The sequence below is a fragment of the Cyprinus carpio genome, chromosome A20, assembly GCF_018340385.1.
Source record: "Cyprinus carpio isolate SPL01 chromosome A20, ASM1834038v1, whole genome shotgun sequence".
Taxonomy (NCBI): Eukaryota; Metazoa; Chordata; class Actinopteri; order Cypriniformes; family Cyprinidae; genus Cyprinus; species Cyprinus carpio.
The window spans coordinates 14,954,902-14,970,700 of record NC_056591.1 but is presented as its reverse complement, the minus strand read 5'-3'; the positions used below and the strand labels follow the sequence as shown (position 1 = coordinate 14,970,700).

At 37.0% G+C, this 15,799-nt stretch overlaps 1 protein-coding gene across 1 annotated transcript in view; it reads right to left on the bottom strand.

The window, feature by feature from the left end:
* LOC109053124 (kinesin-like protein KIF26A) overlaps nucleotides 1-15,434 on the bottom strand; it is a 50,046-nt gene extending 34,612 nt beyond the window's left edge. Inside the window, exons 1-2 of the mRNA XM_042777770.1 lie at nucleotides 14,748-15,434; nucleotides 4,993-5,156 (exon numbers count right to left, since the gene is read on the bottom strand). Of these exons, the coding sequence (XP_042633704.1) occupies nucleotides 4,993-5,156; nucleotides 14,748-15,068 (485 nt within the window). The 5' untranslated portion in view covers nucleotides 15,069-15,434. The remainder of the gene's footprint in view (nucleotides 1-4,992; nucleotides 5,157-14,747) is intronic.
* Nucleotides 15,435-15,799: the final 365 nt, after the last annotated feature.

Sequence of the window (15,799 nt, the reverse complement as noted above, 5' to 3'; positions counted from 1 at the left end):
CTAAAAGCTGTGGTTAAAAACAGGTAACAGAACTTAAAAGCACAAATGCGTGTTTAGCCACATCAGTTACATGATGCATTCCCAAACCCTGCATTCATTATAAGCACTTTCGATTATGCATTTCAGCACAGCAGTCAGCAGGACAATAATGTTGTGCATGACTCCAACAAATAATGCACACTAAGGGTGCCGATGAAAGCCCATGGAAAAGCACATGAGAGAGGCCCTTGTCCACAGGACGACATCAAAGCCAGGTCAAAACAGTCCCCATCTATGGGACTAGAGAAGCCACTCTGCTTTTATCTGTAAATCTTTAAAGGTGAGATTACAGCTGGCCTTCAGTCATAAAAACCCACTTTGCTTTTTGCACACCTCTGCACAATTCAGCATCATGCTTGATGTGAAGTAAATCACGCACAATACATGACACATATATGTTTACTATAAAACACAACACTGATCTGCTATATCCAGTTGTGATCCTAAAGGTCCCAGGGCTGCTGATATCAGGAGATAAGTGTAAATATCCCTCCATCAACAGAGCTGAGTGCTAACCTCTTCACTTATGGTTATGCTGTGCTATATAAGAAGGAAAAAAAAAACTTTATGCCTCAAAACTCCAAGGCAAATCTGTGGGTGAGAATGCGTGTATCTGTTCTTACACTCCCTCTGGCGTGTTTACTAGACTGCCACTTTCAAACAGATGAGAGGAAGGGAATCAGTCACAACAACCATGGTTGATCTGTATATGTAAGGGAAACAACTGGGGTTAAAGGTCACAGAAACCACAGTATGCCACCAGAGTCTCTTGCTGAATTGAAAACTGCACAGACAAAAGGCTTGTATGGCCCAATAGAAGCACAGTAGGAATATGGAAAGCTCTGACTGGGTCATTCTCAAAAGATGTTGACTTAACTAAATTAATAACTTATCAATTAATAACTTCTTCAAAGTGGTGGGAAAATTTGAGCCTTTTCTTACTCTGAACTGTAATCATAAGTATTCTTTGTATTTTTAAAGTATAGGTTTTTAACACTGATAAAAACCATGACACGGAAACAATATAATTTTTTTAAAAATAATGTATCATTTTAATTTTGTATATTACTAATGTATATTACTAACTACTTATTTTGTTTTCTAATAAATAAATGGGAGGGTTTTTTCATGCCAGGTTTAGCATTAGTACTAAAACAAAATGATTTAGAAAGAAAAACAGATAAAACGATAGATAGAATGACAAAGCATGAAAGATAGAATGATGGATACATAGAACGACAGACAGACAGAACAATAGACAAAATAATAGACAGAACGACAGACAGATAGAAGGATTGACAGAATGATAGAACGACAGACCAATAGATAGCATGGTAGACAGACAGACAGATATGCAGGATGAAAATGCAGATTTATTCTCTGACAGCAGGTGGCGCTCATGGAACAGCAGCTATATAGCGTTTCTAGCACTGATCTCTACATAACAAAAGTTGTTTTCTCGTTATCACGACTTCATTTTCTTGTGATCTCAACATAATGAAAGTTGTTCTCTACGTTACACAAATGTGCCAAAAGGTGGCAGTATAGAACTTAATATAACTGATGGGGTGTATACTGTATATCCACTTTACTGTACGCATTTAGGACAGAATAAGGACCTTCCTCAAGATCACTATAATTTGTGCAGTATTGTTCATTACTGACATTTAATTAATTCATAAATGTTAAATGCTTGAATCAACATGATTGTTTTGTGTATCGTTAAATTCTTGCTAGATGCAAGACTCATCACAAAATGAAAAAAAAGTGTCATAAAATAACTGCTTATTAAAACCAATGTTGATGCCAGTGTATTCTGTTTGCACCTATATCTTTATTTGTGCATCTATGAAATATATCATTGTTAGTTAATAAGCGGGTATGTTGTGTTTATCTAAAGTTGGATGTGCTTCAACGACGTAGGCTATTTGTAATGTGCCTCTTTTCCTTATTTTTAATCTTTATTGTTAATCATTAAATGTATATTGATAAGAAATGTGATTTATATGTAAAGTGTATCCACACAAACACACACACACACACACACACACACACACACACACACACACACACACACACACAAACACTCTTTTCAAATAGAAGCTTGGAACGCACATGATATCAGTTCACAGCATATCATGACTACTAAAAATTACAAATTATATATAATTATATTTCAAATATAAGGAAAATTAAATGTGAGTTGAATCCAAGCAGCTCTAAAAGATTTTAGAATAGTTCTCTGCATCCTTCTGAAAATGCTCCGCCTGTGTTTACGGTGTTGCTTTTGACCATTTAAACATGTTAATTACACAAACAAAATGTTTAGCGTACTGTCTCTGGAAAAAAATTTCAACAATGATTGATTATCGTTTATTTATGTATTGTAGACGTTATTACTAAGTGAAGCAAAATTTGCTGAAATATCCACAACATACAGTAAGAGCACATGGTTTATCTGTCTATCAGATGCGTGTCAAAGCTGCGTTCATTACTATAGCAAAAGTAGATCAAACTAATCAAACAATCATTGTAAAAAAAAAGAAAAGAAAACATGAGAAAACAATTTTCGTTAAGTCGCGATCATGAGAAAAGACAGAAAAATATTAATAATCCATGGTCTCTTAGGAATTCCGTAACAAAGCAGTTGCCCTTATTTAATATGTATTACTGTATATGGAGGTAAGTGGAAAAGAAAATGCCATCAAACTTTTCTGAACAAATATTTTGTGCATCAAAACTGAAATTTATGACAGAAAAGTTAAGGCAAATGTTTTTTGAGAATGACCCATTTAAAGAGTAGACATGAAAACTTACTGGTTGATCTGTGCTGATCCCATCCTGTCATTCCCTCTCAAAATGCCAACCAAGTTGACAACTGGGATTTATTTCCAAGCAGTCTTTCCCTTATCTTATGTTATCTTTTTTTTTTACTTAATCTCCTTGACATCTTCAACATCCTATCTCACTTGCAGTTTTATTGTGTGTACTTTTATAATTTATATATCATCTATGGTCCCATTCTGTTGTAAGTACAGACACTTGGAAGGCCAATGCTTAGGAAAGGAAATATATAAATATTCCATTTCAGTTTTAACAAAACATAACGAAAAAAGCAACAGGGGGTCTTAAATTATATGTTCCTGATCACCTTACCAGCTCCTCTATCAATTATTTTGCCTTTTCTGTCTCTTTTTCTTTCACAACTGTGCAACCATGGCAACTTGCTTTTAAAGACTCTGCAAGGTGTGAGCTCCTGGTGGAAGTCAAGGCCAGGGAGAGGACATGAGCCCAATGCTTGACATTTGAGCTGTTCTGACTCGTATAATTGAAGAGAGCATGAAAACATTTTGCCATGAATATGGATATTTTGCCACAGGCAGTCTAAGCGATATTCAAAATGTCTATTTGTCAGTCGTGCCTCATTTGCATAATAGCACATTCTTTTCATTCGCAGGATTTTAGCCTGACTGAGTGTACACAGAAATCACTGCCAAAAGCTTGCCTTATGACCCACCTTATTTATCAACCACTGTGTGCACTGGGCATCAAAAAGACAGATGTGCTTTAGCTGACAGTGCATGCTAATTCACTGGATTCGGGTCAATCTCAAATGGAAAAAGATTAGCGGTAATACCTAATGATGCAAACAGAAGCACAGGTCACACAGTGATCAGTGTCTAAAATCAATAGCATGGCTAACCCACTGTCTCTTTATTACCTTGTTAAGGGAACATAATGGCCAAGACAAACCCCCCGGGCTGATGTCTGTCAGTCATTTACAGAAGGAGGTACTGAAGGTGGTGAGCTAGAGATGAGGAGCGCTGCTGTCAATAGGCTAATTGTATGCAGTGTCACACAGCAGTTAGTGTCTCACACATCTAAGCATCTCATTCTATTCCCAGATGTTTGGTCACAGACACAAACTCCTGTCTGTGTTTATAAGGTGAGCCACTGGTGCTTGTTGCTTTGTCTTTTTTGTTAACAAAAATAATGATGACAAATAGAGAGACAGAATTCTGTATTTCTGTATATTTATCATCCTCCCCTGTGCACCTGAGAACCTGCCTCAGTTTTTAGTCAGTACGTTAGTGGGAAGCAAAAGTATGAGAGTGCATTAGAAATTTGGGATTCAAAATTCAATTTAAACCTACTAATAAACAAAGTTTATGGATTTTGACCATTTAAAAAAAATGGCAATAAAAAATAATTATTAAAGATTCAGCATTATTTCTATGGCACTAATCCAATAACTAACTTTGAACTATCAACTATGTGAAGTTCTTTGTACATATGGTGTTAACTCAACCATTAAAACATAAGATACAAAAAAACCGAATTAAAAAAAAAATACATAAAAAAAAAAAACGCAAAAAAAATTACAACAAATATCTATTAGTGCTGTCAAATGATTAATCGCATCCAAAATAAAAGTTTTTGTTTACATAATACATGTATTTACATGTATATATTTATATTCATAAAATGTATATTAAAAATTATATATAAACATAGCATGTTTTTTCTGTATATATATAAATATATACATGCATGTGTGTGTATTTATATATACATAATAAACACACATATATTATGTAAACAAAAACTTTTATTTTGGATGGGATTAATCGCGATTAATCTTTTGACAGCACTAATATTTATTAAACTCAGCATCATTAAAAAAATGAAAACTAAAAATTACAAATTTTTCAACTCAACTCTACAATTTTATATATATATATATATATACAGACTGCTAAGCCTAAGCATTGATCGATGACATTTCAACACGTGGCTGCCAGAGGCAATGGAGGATTCTGGGTCCTTGGGAGTGAGGGCCTGAGGAGGTGCTAAGGGATCACAACATTGGAACTGGGATCCACAGAGCACGATAAGCTGAATTGATGGCTGTGCACTGTGAAGAACACATCCCCAACAGGCTGTTAGGCTTACCTGAGGAAGAATGAGGCTGCTGAGCTGGTTTGGGGTGCTGGTGGGATGGCTGGCTGGTCATTGTGGGTCGGTTTATGCACTGATGGAGAAACCAAGGTTACAGCACTGGCCTGACTGGACCTGGAAGCTACAATTGCAGAACTGTCCTTTCCTACAGTAGGACTCTGTTGGGAAATAAATCACAAAAGAACAAGCAGTGCAGTAAATGTTGCCTTAAGGAGACTCTGGATAATTCACCCAAAAAAAAAAAAATTCTGTCATTATTTACTCAAAGTCATTTTGTTTCAACCCTGTATGACGTACTTTTTTTAAAAAAAATTATGGATAACACTGAAAGATATTCTGAAGACAATTTCAACAGTTTTGTCTGTTCAATAAAACTTACTGAGTTCAAAAACAACACTGACTTTCACTTTATGGACGACAACAACAACAACAACAAAACACACGCACACACAGAGACATGTTCCACAGAAGTAGATCATAAAGGTTTGCAATAACATGAGGGTGAGTAAATGATGACAGAACATTCATTTTTGGGTAAACTATGACTTTAAGTAGGACCAGAAAAAGTGTGTAGAAAACATATGCAACAAAATATAAATGTATAGAGGTGGTGATCAATGCAAATGAACCACCATAACTGAGGACTTGGGGGAAAACATGAGATGGATGGCGTTATGGAGAAGATACATATATATATATATATATATATATATATATATATATGAGATTTTTTTTTTTTTTTTCCTGTATGCTTAGTTATATACATATTATAGCCATCCTAAATAGTTTTGTTTGTTCCAAAATGAAGCAAACCCCAGATGATTAATCCCCCACAACTCTACTGTGATACATGCCATCACAAAAATAATAATAATAACAATAATAATAATTTACCTATAATCCTTTCACCACCCTGTTGATTAAATGCGTCTTTGCTCTAGTTTATACTGGATAAACACTTTGGTCATGACATGATTGTGTCTGGAGGAGAGAAGGTTGCTGAAGAGTGTTTCTTACAGCTTTTTCACTACGTTCAGTCTTTGGCTAACAGGATTACAAAGACATTCCATACTTCCACAAGCACAGCCTGCTGTAACATAATGAAATCTTGTGGGATACTTAGCAAATACTGGTGTCAAAAAGACAACAGCTACAACGTGCAGAAGTAATGTGAATTCAGCCAAGCAGCCATGAACTAACTGTGAAGCCATTTCTCATTGGTAATGGTGAATATGGCAAAACCATTTTTTCTTTATAACTGCTATAACACCTATCATCCACGCTTTATGGGTATCTTTTTCATATAAATGCAGTGGTGTTAGGCTACTGGCTGATGGAAACCTAGCAAAGTTCACAAGCTGACAAAAAATACTACAAATCTGTACTCTTGAGAGAGGCACTCCAGGAATTGCCCTTAAGGAGTTTAATAAGAAGCTCCAGATCAAATGCACCTGCTATTAGTTATGTTAGAGCAGCTAGTGAGCATTCACACAGAGAGAAACAAGGACCAAACAGAAGCATCATGCCTATTCAAGCCCCTTCAGACTTCTACAACCAGTCATTTGTAATACAACTTCAATAAATACTTGTATCATTGATAACTGAGTTGCACAAACACAATGAAAGAGTCCTTATCTACACACTCTTAAGTTGCTTAAAATATGTATGACTTTAAACACAGAGTTACTAAGAAAATGTCAATTCTATATGGGATTATTATCCTGCCATGATTCAAAACTGAAAATAAAGTTCTGAAAGGTTGAAACTAAGTGTTCGAAAGCTCAAAATCTTACAAAAAAAAGTTTTGCAAGATCGAAAAATAAGATTTGCAAGCTTGCAAAATGTAAAAAAAGAAAAATATCTCTGCAAACATTATGTTGTTTTTGAGATTTCCTTCTTCAGGACTGCAACATTTTTTTTTACGATGTTGCACAAAGAATTTTTCAGATTTTCAAATTTGTCAGTGTTCTCCCACTGTATTAGTTTGTTTTCCAGGTTTGAAACCTTGTAAATGGTGATCTGAAAACTGGAGTGCGAATGTGTGTGAAAAAAAAGTTTTGAAACTCTGAAAACAGAGTTTTGCAGGCTTGCAAAGTGATAAAAAAAAAAAAAATCTCTGCAAACATAATTTTGTTTTTGAGTTTTCCTAGTTCAGAAGTGCAACACTCTTTTTTTACGGTGTTGTGCAATCATTTTTTCAGAGTTTCGAATTTGTCACTGTTCTCCCAGTGTATAGTTTGTTTTCCAGATTTGAAACCTTGTAAATAGTGATCTGAAAACTGGTGTGCGAACAGATGAAAAAAAGTTTTTGAAACTCTGAAAACTGAGGTTCGAAAGGGCGAAACTTATTACATTACATTACATTTGCACTCCTATTGCAGACAATTTTTTCAGAGCCGAGTTTACAACACCCACTTTGCGGAGATACGCCCACACAGTTGCGAGCTTGCGACTCACGTGATTTTTGGCAGCGTTGTCACGCAGCTCCGCTCTGAAACTCTGAAACTCAGACTGAGCGAAAATGAAGGTTCGCAAACTCGCAACTTAAAAAAAAGCCTGGAGGGAGGGCCTTCTGCTCTTGGCCAATGCTTTGCTGTCTGCTGACGTACAGTCCAATCACAAGTCGTATTTACTGGAAAGGTGGGACTGACCGACTGTTCCGCCAATGACGAAAGCGCACAGGATACGCAAACAGAGGATGCACGGATCTCTGGCCACAGGGCGGTCTCGTCTAGAGCTGCAAGAAGAACCGCGTCCATGGCTGGATAGCGTCCGGTCCGGTCCAAAAATAAGGCTACCGACTTGTCGCGGGAATTCACTATACAATTGCCAGTAGCCACTGAGTTTACCACTGATAGGCCGGCGGTGCATCAGTATACACACTCACCTCACGCAGCGAACGACTCACTTTCCGCAGCCGGAGACTCACTTTCAGCTCACTTCTTCTGAAAATGCACATTTATTATTTATTATTACATTTGTTTGCCTCTCTCTGCCCACATACTGTATTTGGATGCAGCTAAATTCAAAAAAAAAAAAAAAAAAAAAAAAAAAAATTTCATTTATATATTTTACTGTTTCTGTTGTCAGACAATGAATATGAAATAGTGACCATCTCTCCCTTCCAAAACATTAATCTGCACAAAAAATCCTGATAATCGAGCCGTCGTCTGATGAAATCAAATACACATACAGTAAGATAAAAACAACAACTGTGCTGTGATTTCGGCTAGACTTGCAAGTAAAATTAGAGAAGCAACATCATATGCGTCTCTGTGCGTCTGAACACAGCAGACCCACAGAGAGAGAAAAGCAAAGACCTCGCGCAGCAATAACGGCAAGTCTCAGAAACTAAATAGGCCTAAGGTTTTGGGCAAACCCTAAAGATTTGTCGCTAGGTGCTTATTTGAAGAAGAAAAAAAATTGCTAAAGGGGTCTGCAAAGGTGCTAAGTTGGCAACACTGTACATCTCCAGGCCATGGTGAGGTGAGTGTGTATATTGATGCACCGCCGGCCTATCAGTGGTAAACTCAGTGGCTACTGGCAATTGTATAGTGAATTCCCGCGACAAGTCGGTAGCCTTATTTTTGGACCGGACCGGACGCTATCCAGCCATGGACGCGGTTCTTCTTGCAGCTCTAGACAGGCCTTGTGGCCAGAGATCCGTGCATCCTCTGTTTGCGTATCCTGTGCGCTTTACGTCACTGGCGGAGCAGTCGGTCAGTCCCACCTTTCCAGTAAATACGACTTGTGATTGGACTGTACGTCAGCAGACAGCAAAGCATTGGCCAAAAGCAGAAGGCCCTCCCCCCAGGCTTTTTTTTAAGTTGCGAGTTTGCGAACCTTCATTTTCGCTCAGTCTGAGTTTCAGAGTTTCAGAGCGGAGCTGCGTGACAACGCTGCCACAAATCACGTGAGTCGCAAGCTCGCAACTGTGTGGGCGTATCTCCGCAAAGTGGGTGTTGTAAACTCGGCTCTGAAAAAATTGTCTGCAATAGGAGTGCAAATGTAATGTAATGTCATAAGTTTCGCCCTTTCGAACCTCAGTTTTCAGAGTTTCAAAACTTTTTTTCACCTGTTCGCACACCAGTTTTCAGATCACTATTTACAAGGTTTCAAATCTGGAAAACAAACTATACACTGGGAGAACAGTGACAAATTCGAAACTGAAAAAATGATTGCACAACACCGTAAAAAAAGAGTGTTGCACTTCTGAACTAGGAAAAACTCAAAAACAAAATTATGTTTGCAGAGATTTTTTTTTTTTTTATCACTTTGCAAGCCTGCAAAACTCTGTTTTCAGAGTTTCAAAACTTTTTTTCACACATTCGCACTCCAGTTTTCCGATCACCATTTACAAGGTTTCAAACCTGGAAAAACAAACTAATACAGTGGGAGAACACTGACAAATTTGAAAATCTCAACATCGTAAAAAAAAAATGTTGCAGTCCTGAAAAAGGAAATCTCAAAAAAAAACATAATGTTTGCAGAGATATTTTTTTCTTTTTTTACATTTTGCAAGCTTGCAAATCTTATTTTTCGATCTTGCAAAACTTTTTTTTGTAAGATTTTGAGCTTTCGAACACTTAGTTTCAACCTTTCAGAACTTTATTTTCAGTTTTGAATCATGGCAGGATAATAATCCCATAATTCTACTCTGTTAAATTTATGGTTAAAAAAGGCAACTTTGGGTGATTAGCTTCTTACCTTGAAATGTACTGATAACCACTATGACAACAGAGCTAGTAAAATAGAAAAGCCCCATGATGAAGGGTGCATTGTAACTGCTCTGTCCATAAAAAAAAAAAAAAATAAATAAATTGTATAGCCTGAATGCACTGTAAGATGCTTTGGATAAAAGCATCTGCTAAATGCATAGAAATGTAAAAAAAAAAAAAAAAATTCTAAAAAAAAAAAAAAAAAAAAACACAACTAATAATCACAGAGGGGCGGAGCACAGGGTCATTAAAACACCATCAGGATAACACATAACACTAATATAATGCAATGAACATTAACTAAATAACAGAAAATGTTATTTAGACAAAACATCCTAAATATATAATATCATTTATATAAACTATAAATCACATGTGATGTGTCAAACAGGGACTTCTGGGAATGTCCTTTTACTGTTTTTCACAGTAAATTGTGTGTTAATTCATAGTTTTTACTTGCAGAAACCATTTTGACAGTATTTTACAGTAAAATGACATATAATGTTAAACCATTTAGTTTAGTTTCACCATATACAGTATTGTCACACCCCTTTGGATGTTTTGTTCTGTTTTTCATTCCTTGTGTTCAATGACCCTGTTTCTCCCTTTCATTAGTTAGTTCCTTGTGCCCATATTTGGTTATGTTCCTGTTCTCGTTATGTCATTATTAGTTCATCCTCCACACCTGCCTCTCCCTCATCAAGCTCCCATTTATTAAGTCAAATCTGCGCATTCTGTGTTTGTCTAGTGTTAAAGTTGAGTTTTGTGTGTGTGACCTGCCTACCTTCTGTGGCTTCTTTCTGTGTGGATTATATTAAAGATTATTTGCATTCGTCTTCATTGTGTGTTTATCACACAAGTATATGGTTAGATAATTTAGTTTTTTGGTTTGCTTTTTTTAAAGTGTACAATAAAAATTACATATTAGCTTTGGATATGAACAAAACTTCCCAGGCTTACTAAATTTAAAACCAAAAAACAAGTATAACAAATCCAGAAATCTTAAAATACCAATAATTTTCTAAATGACCTCTTCATTCACGTGCTAGACATCTTAAAATAACTTAATTTATGCATCCTCCCTGTGTACATGTGTTTGTGATGTAAGTTTTAATTACAATTTTCAAAGAAAAGAGAGCAAGTAGTACATGACAGCACATGCATACACGCATGTACTCATGAATGCACAAGGACAGAGGGGAATGAGAAGCCATGTGTAGGTACAACAGAATCTGTGAAAAGTGGAATAGCTGTGATCTGATGACAGCTTGATGTAGAGATAACGAGCACAAAAATCTCTTGCATACACATGCAGGGTCGTCTGCTCCAGAGAGACTCGTCTCAAACACCTACCATGGCAAGAGATTTTTTATTTGAATTTATTTACCTCATTGTGCTGTTTAAAAGTTTGGGATTAGTAAAAAATCAAAAAAAAAAAAAAAAAAAGAAGATACTATGTCTTCAACAGTGCAAGTTTGGATACATTATCCAGTGGAAAAAGGAGGCTCATCTATCAAACAAATTTGCTTTTTTTTATAACAGCCATGACAATCCATTTGAGTTTGTCAAATTAAGGTAAATTGCATAATGACCTTTCTCTGTAGTCAACATTTCAATACAGAGCTTTTCATTTCATAATGCAACATTGAGCTCTCTCTCTTCATAATGGCAACATTTGAGCTCTCTCTCTCTCTCTCTCTCTCTCACACTCTCTCCCTCACTCCCTCCCAAAAAAAATTACCACTCCTTTTCATCAGCATTTTACAGGTTCACAAGAGTGTGTTAGATGGGCACAGCTGTGTTCCAATAAAACCCAGCAGCAGATGGAGCTCAGTGACAGCAAAGAGGTCACATTGGACTTTAACTTTGACATTTATAGAGCATTCACTAGCACAAGTGGTGACAGGAGAGAGCAGCCCCTCTGAAACGCTATTAATTATTGGCTTATATTAAATGTTGTCAGACAACAGCAATCTGCTGGCCACAAAACAATTTATAGCTAAACCTTTAAACCCTGCTACCAACTCAAATATGACCTTACTGCATTACTACAAAAAAATCACTAAGTAATCAGTGATTTTCCACTGCAGGACAGGACAGGGCAGGAAAGGAAATTAAATTGTTAAATTCAGTCTGCTGTTTTTGATTGTTACAGAAAAGGCACTTAACGTCCTTCACAGAATGAGACCACAGCCAAGTTAAAGCAGGGCAGCATGTGCAGTCTAGCAGACAGCCATCCCAGATGGATGTCAGGTACGTTTTTTCACCCCAGGTGAGACTGCAGTCCCATCTGTTGACAATTTGCACTTTTGGCTCCCTCCACACATTCAAATAAAACTTGTGCGGGGCTCCTCAAGGCCTTAAAAGAGCCTGACTGCCAGAGGAGGCCCATTAGTAGGCTACAGGTGGCACTTAGGCCTGAGGACAAGCTGATGAGGCCTGTCCTACACTACAGAAACACATGGGCTGGATGTCTTTAGCTGCTTCCAAGCTGGTATTGTAGTAAGTGGGATGTACAGTATACAGTAGATGAAAGATATGACTTTCCATCCCTGCTTTCCTGACGCAGATTTGCAGTTTGCTAAAGGTGTATTATAGGATATGGTCTACACAGTGCTGAAGTATACAAAACTATGTGTGAAAAAACACCTTTATGAATAAAAAAAAACTTTGTCAAATATGGCTCTATTGAAATTCATGGCACAATGTCTTTGTCTTCAAGGGTGGAAATGTTCTCCAGGGTACCTACAGCCTTGTGTTTCTGTGTGGTTTGGATGTGCTGTGACTTTCAAGGGCTAAATACTTTTCAAAACCATGTAAGATGAGGGGGAAGACAGCATCTATTATGTTTCTTTGACACAGGGCCAGACTGCCTTTCTTTACTACAATATTCTTTTGCAGAGGTTATACAGAAGGACTACCAAATGCAAGCTTGTTGACATCAGAAAAAATACACAAGTGATTCATTTCAACATACATGATGACAGTAAGCCCATTTTTCATCAAGAGTTGCATGTTATACTCACTAACAATATTTTACATGAAATGACTGAGCTGGCTTATGTAAAACCAGGAAGTAATCGACCGGAAATGACTGAGCTGGCTTATGTAAAACCAGGAAGTAATCATGCACATGGTCAATTCCATGCATGAAAGGTCACTCTCTCCAGTCAACACTTTATAGCTTGAATGCTGCATTTCCATGAAAACCTTGACATTCCAAATTACTATTGACAAGAGAAAGATGTGTACTCACAAGCACATCTGCATCCTTTAAACATAACTTTCAAACATGTCTCCGTCCTTCAAGTGCATAAAACTAGGGGTAACTCACATTCACAGTGCTTAAGTTTTTTTAATCTTATTCGTCTCTCTAAGCATCAGCCATGACAAATGGCTTATCTGTGACAACAGGGTCACCGCGAGGTATCCAAATGCCTATCAAATTGCATTCCATATCAAGATGACTTAATGCTCAATCTCCTGATGGGAAGGTCAAGTAGACCTGAGAAGGCCAGGCAGCAGCTAATCAACCTGATAATAATGTCTGGCTAATGCTACTGTAAGTCACTCAGCACACAATCATATCAAAGTTGAAAAATTTAAATTGTTACATAATTACATTATGTTTACCTTTAAACCATTCTGTTTGTTTAAGTCACCTTAAGCCAGATCACTACCATCTGATTGAGAGAGGCATTATCAGAGAGTTAATATCTTATTCCGTCTGAGAAGGGTACTTGAGTCCTGTCACAACAGCCTGATCCTCGACTCTGAACTGGACGTTAGCTCCATAATGGCATAAATATAGCCAAATAAACCCCGCGATGAGGGACTCCTTTATGAAAGCTAATAAATAAAACTAAACAAAAAAAAAACAAAATAAAAAGCCAAGTAACATAAACCAAACAAAGAATACCCACACTCAAAATAACCCATCCAAAGTGCACACACACCCGGAGCACACACAAAGCAGTGAACACACACACACCGTGAACACACACCCGGAGCAGTGGGCAGCCATTTATGCTGCGGTGTCCCGGGGAGTAGTTGGGGGTTCAAGGGCACCTAAGTCATGGTATTGCCTGCCCAAGACTCGAACCCACAACCTTATGGTTAGGAGTCAAACTCTCTAACCACCAGGCCATGACTTCCCGGTAAAACCATAGACCAAATCACTAGGCCATAATCACAAAGACTTGTATATTTGCAGTGCAACAATGATGAGCTTTGTGGCCCAAAATGGCCTCAGCAGAAACAGCCCAGAGAGTGGCCTTGGAATCCAACTGGAGTCAAGGACCACAAGAGACATTCTCTGTAAATTTCTTGCAGGAGTTATAGTTTGTACTACTAACTTTACTCAGATTTGATATACAGCCACTTGAACACACAATCGATCAATAAATCAATCAATCAATCAATCAATCAATAAATCAATCAAATAAATAAATCAATCAATCAATTTAAAAGTTTGGGGTTAGTAATTGTTTCAAATAAATTAATACCTTAATTCACCAAGAATTCATTAAATTGATCAAAAGTGAAAGTAAAGACATTTATAATGTTACAAAAGATTTCTACAGTACTACAATTAAATGTTGTTTTTAAGATCTTCTAATTGTCAAAGAAGCCTTAAAAATAAAGGTGTCCACAAACATATTAAGCAGCACAACTCTTTTCAACACTGATTATTAAACTATTTTTTTTTCTTTTCAAATTTACTTATTTGATTACAATGTTTTTTGTTTGTTTGTTTGTTTGTTCCAGGCAGTCCCTGCCAAATGCTTGCATTTCATAAAATCAAACAGGACTAGTTGGTCTATTAAATATTAATTACATTGATGCAACATAATTATTATTTATAAACCTAGCTAATTTGTGTCCCTCCCACTTTTCAGATCATTGTTACACTCCTAAACATAAAGAGGTGGAAATACTTCCTAAGAAATACGCTTTCCAACCAGTTCATTCACAGTAAATACTTTATTGCTTCAAAAGTAGAATATTCAGTTATGCTATAGCTACTCTTACCAATGAGTGAAGATGGTCTGAGGTGCTTGTCACATGCCACACTCCCTCCAAGTAGTGTTGTGTATGTAAAGGAAGTGGAGTGACTGTGGCCAAACAGGTTTGTTTGCCACCCACTCTTGCTGCTCCATCTTGATTCCAACCCATTTCCTGCATTTTCTCCCTAGACTGCGGACCACATGGTTGCCCGGTGAGTTTTTGACTGCTAGAAACTGGAACACACTGTGTGGGCCATTCCCAGGAAGCAGGGGGTGAGATGGAACTGTGAGATGCTACATGTGGTGGCAGCAGGCCAGAAAGTAGAACAGGCTGCAGGTCACGCATGTCGTCGAACACCAGCCCCAGGGCAGAGTGGAGTGCCAGGTGCCTCAGGTGGTGAAGGGGAGTTCCACACACTTCACAGCTGCTCTGGGCACCGCAGCCCCTCGGAGGCCATTCCAGAGTCTGGAGCTCGTCAAGAAGGAAGCCTGCAAAGCCCAGGTCCTGCAAGAAAAGTCAGCAACATGACATCTTATTACAGCAAAGCTGCTGAAAACATCCTGGTTTTGTTCATGCTGCATTCTGGTTAAATTAGCAGACTGATTATATTTTCAGAGCTTGTGCATAAATATGCTCCATTCACAAAGCAGAAGCTGGGCTTTATTTATAGTTGATTAGCTTGTCGATCATATGCAACACAGTATGACACAAGTAATAACCAGAGGCGGCAACACAGCCCACATGTTGGCATATGTTATAATCACCAGTATTTAACATCCTCTGAACTATGTAAATTAAATGTTTCATGTGAAAAAAAAATAAAAAAAATAAAAAAAAACATATTTCTTTGACACATGTACAACTGATGCCATATCTGTATATAACTAGGTATAGAACAACAACAACAACAGCAACAATAAATATACAAATATTAACTAAAACTGAAATAAAAAGCTATTATTAATACTTTATAAATGTAAATGTTTAAATATAAATATACAAATAAATATAAAAGCTAATAAAAAATGAATAAAAAAATTACAAAATCTCACAACAACAAACTAAATATAAAATGA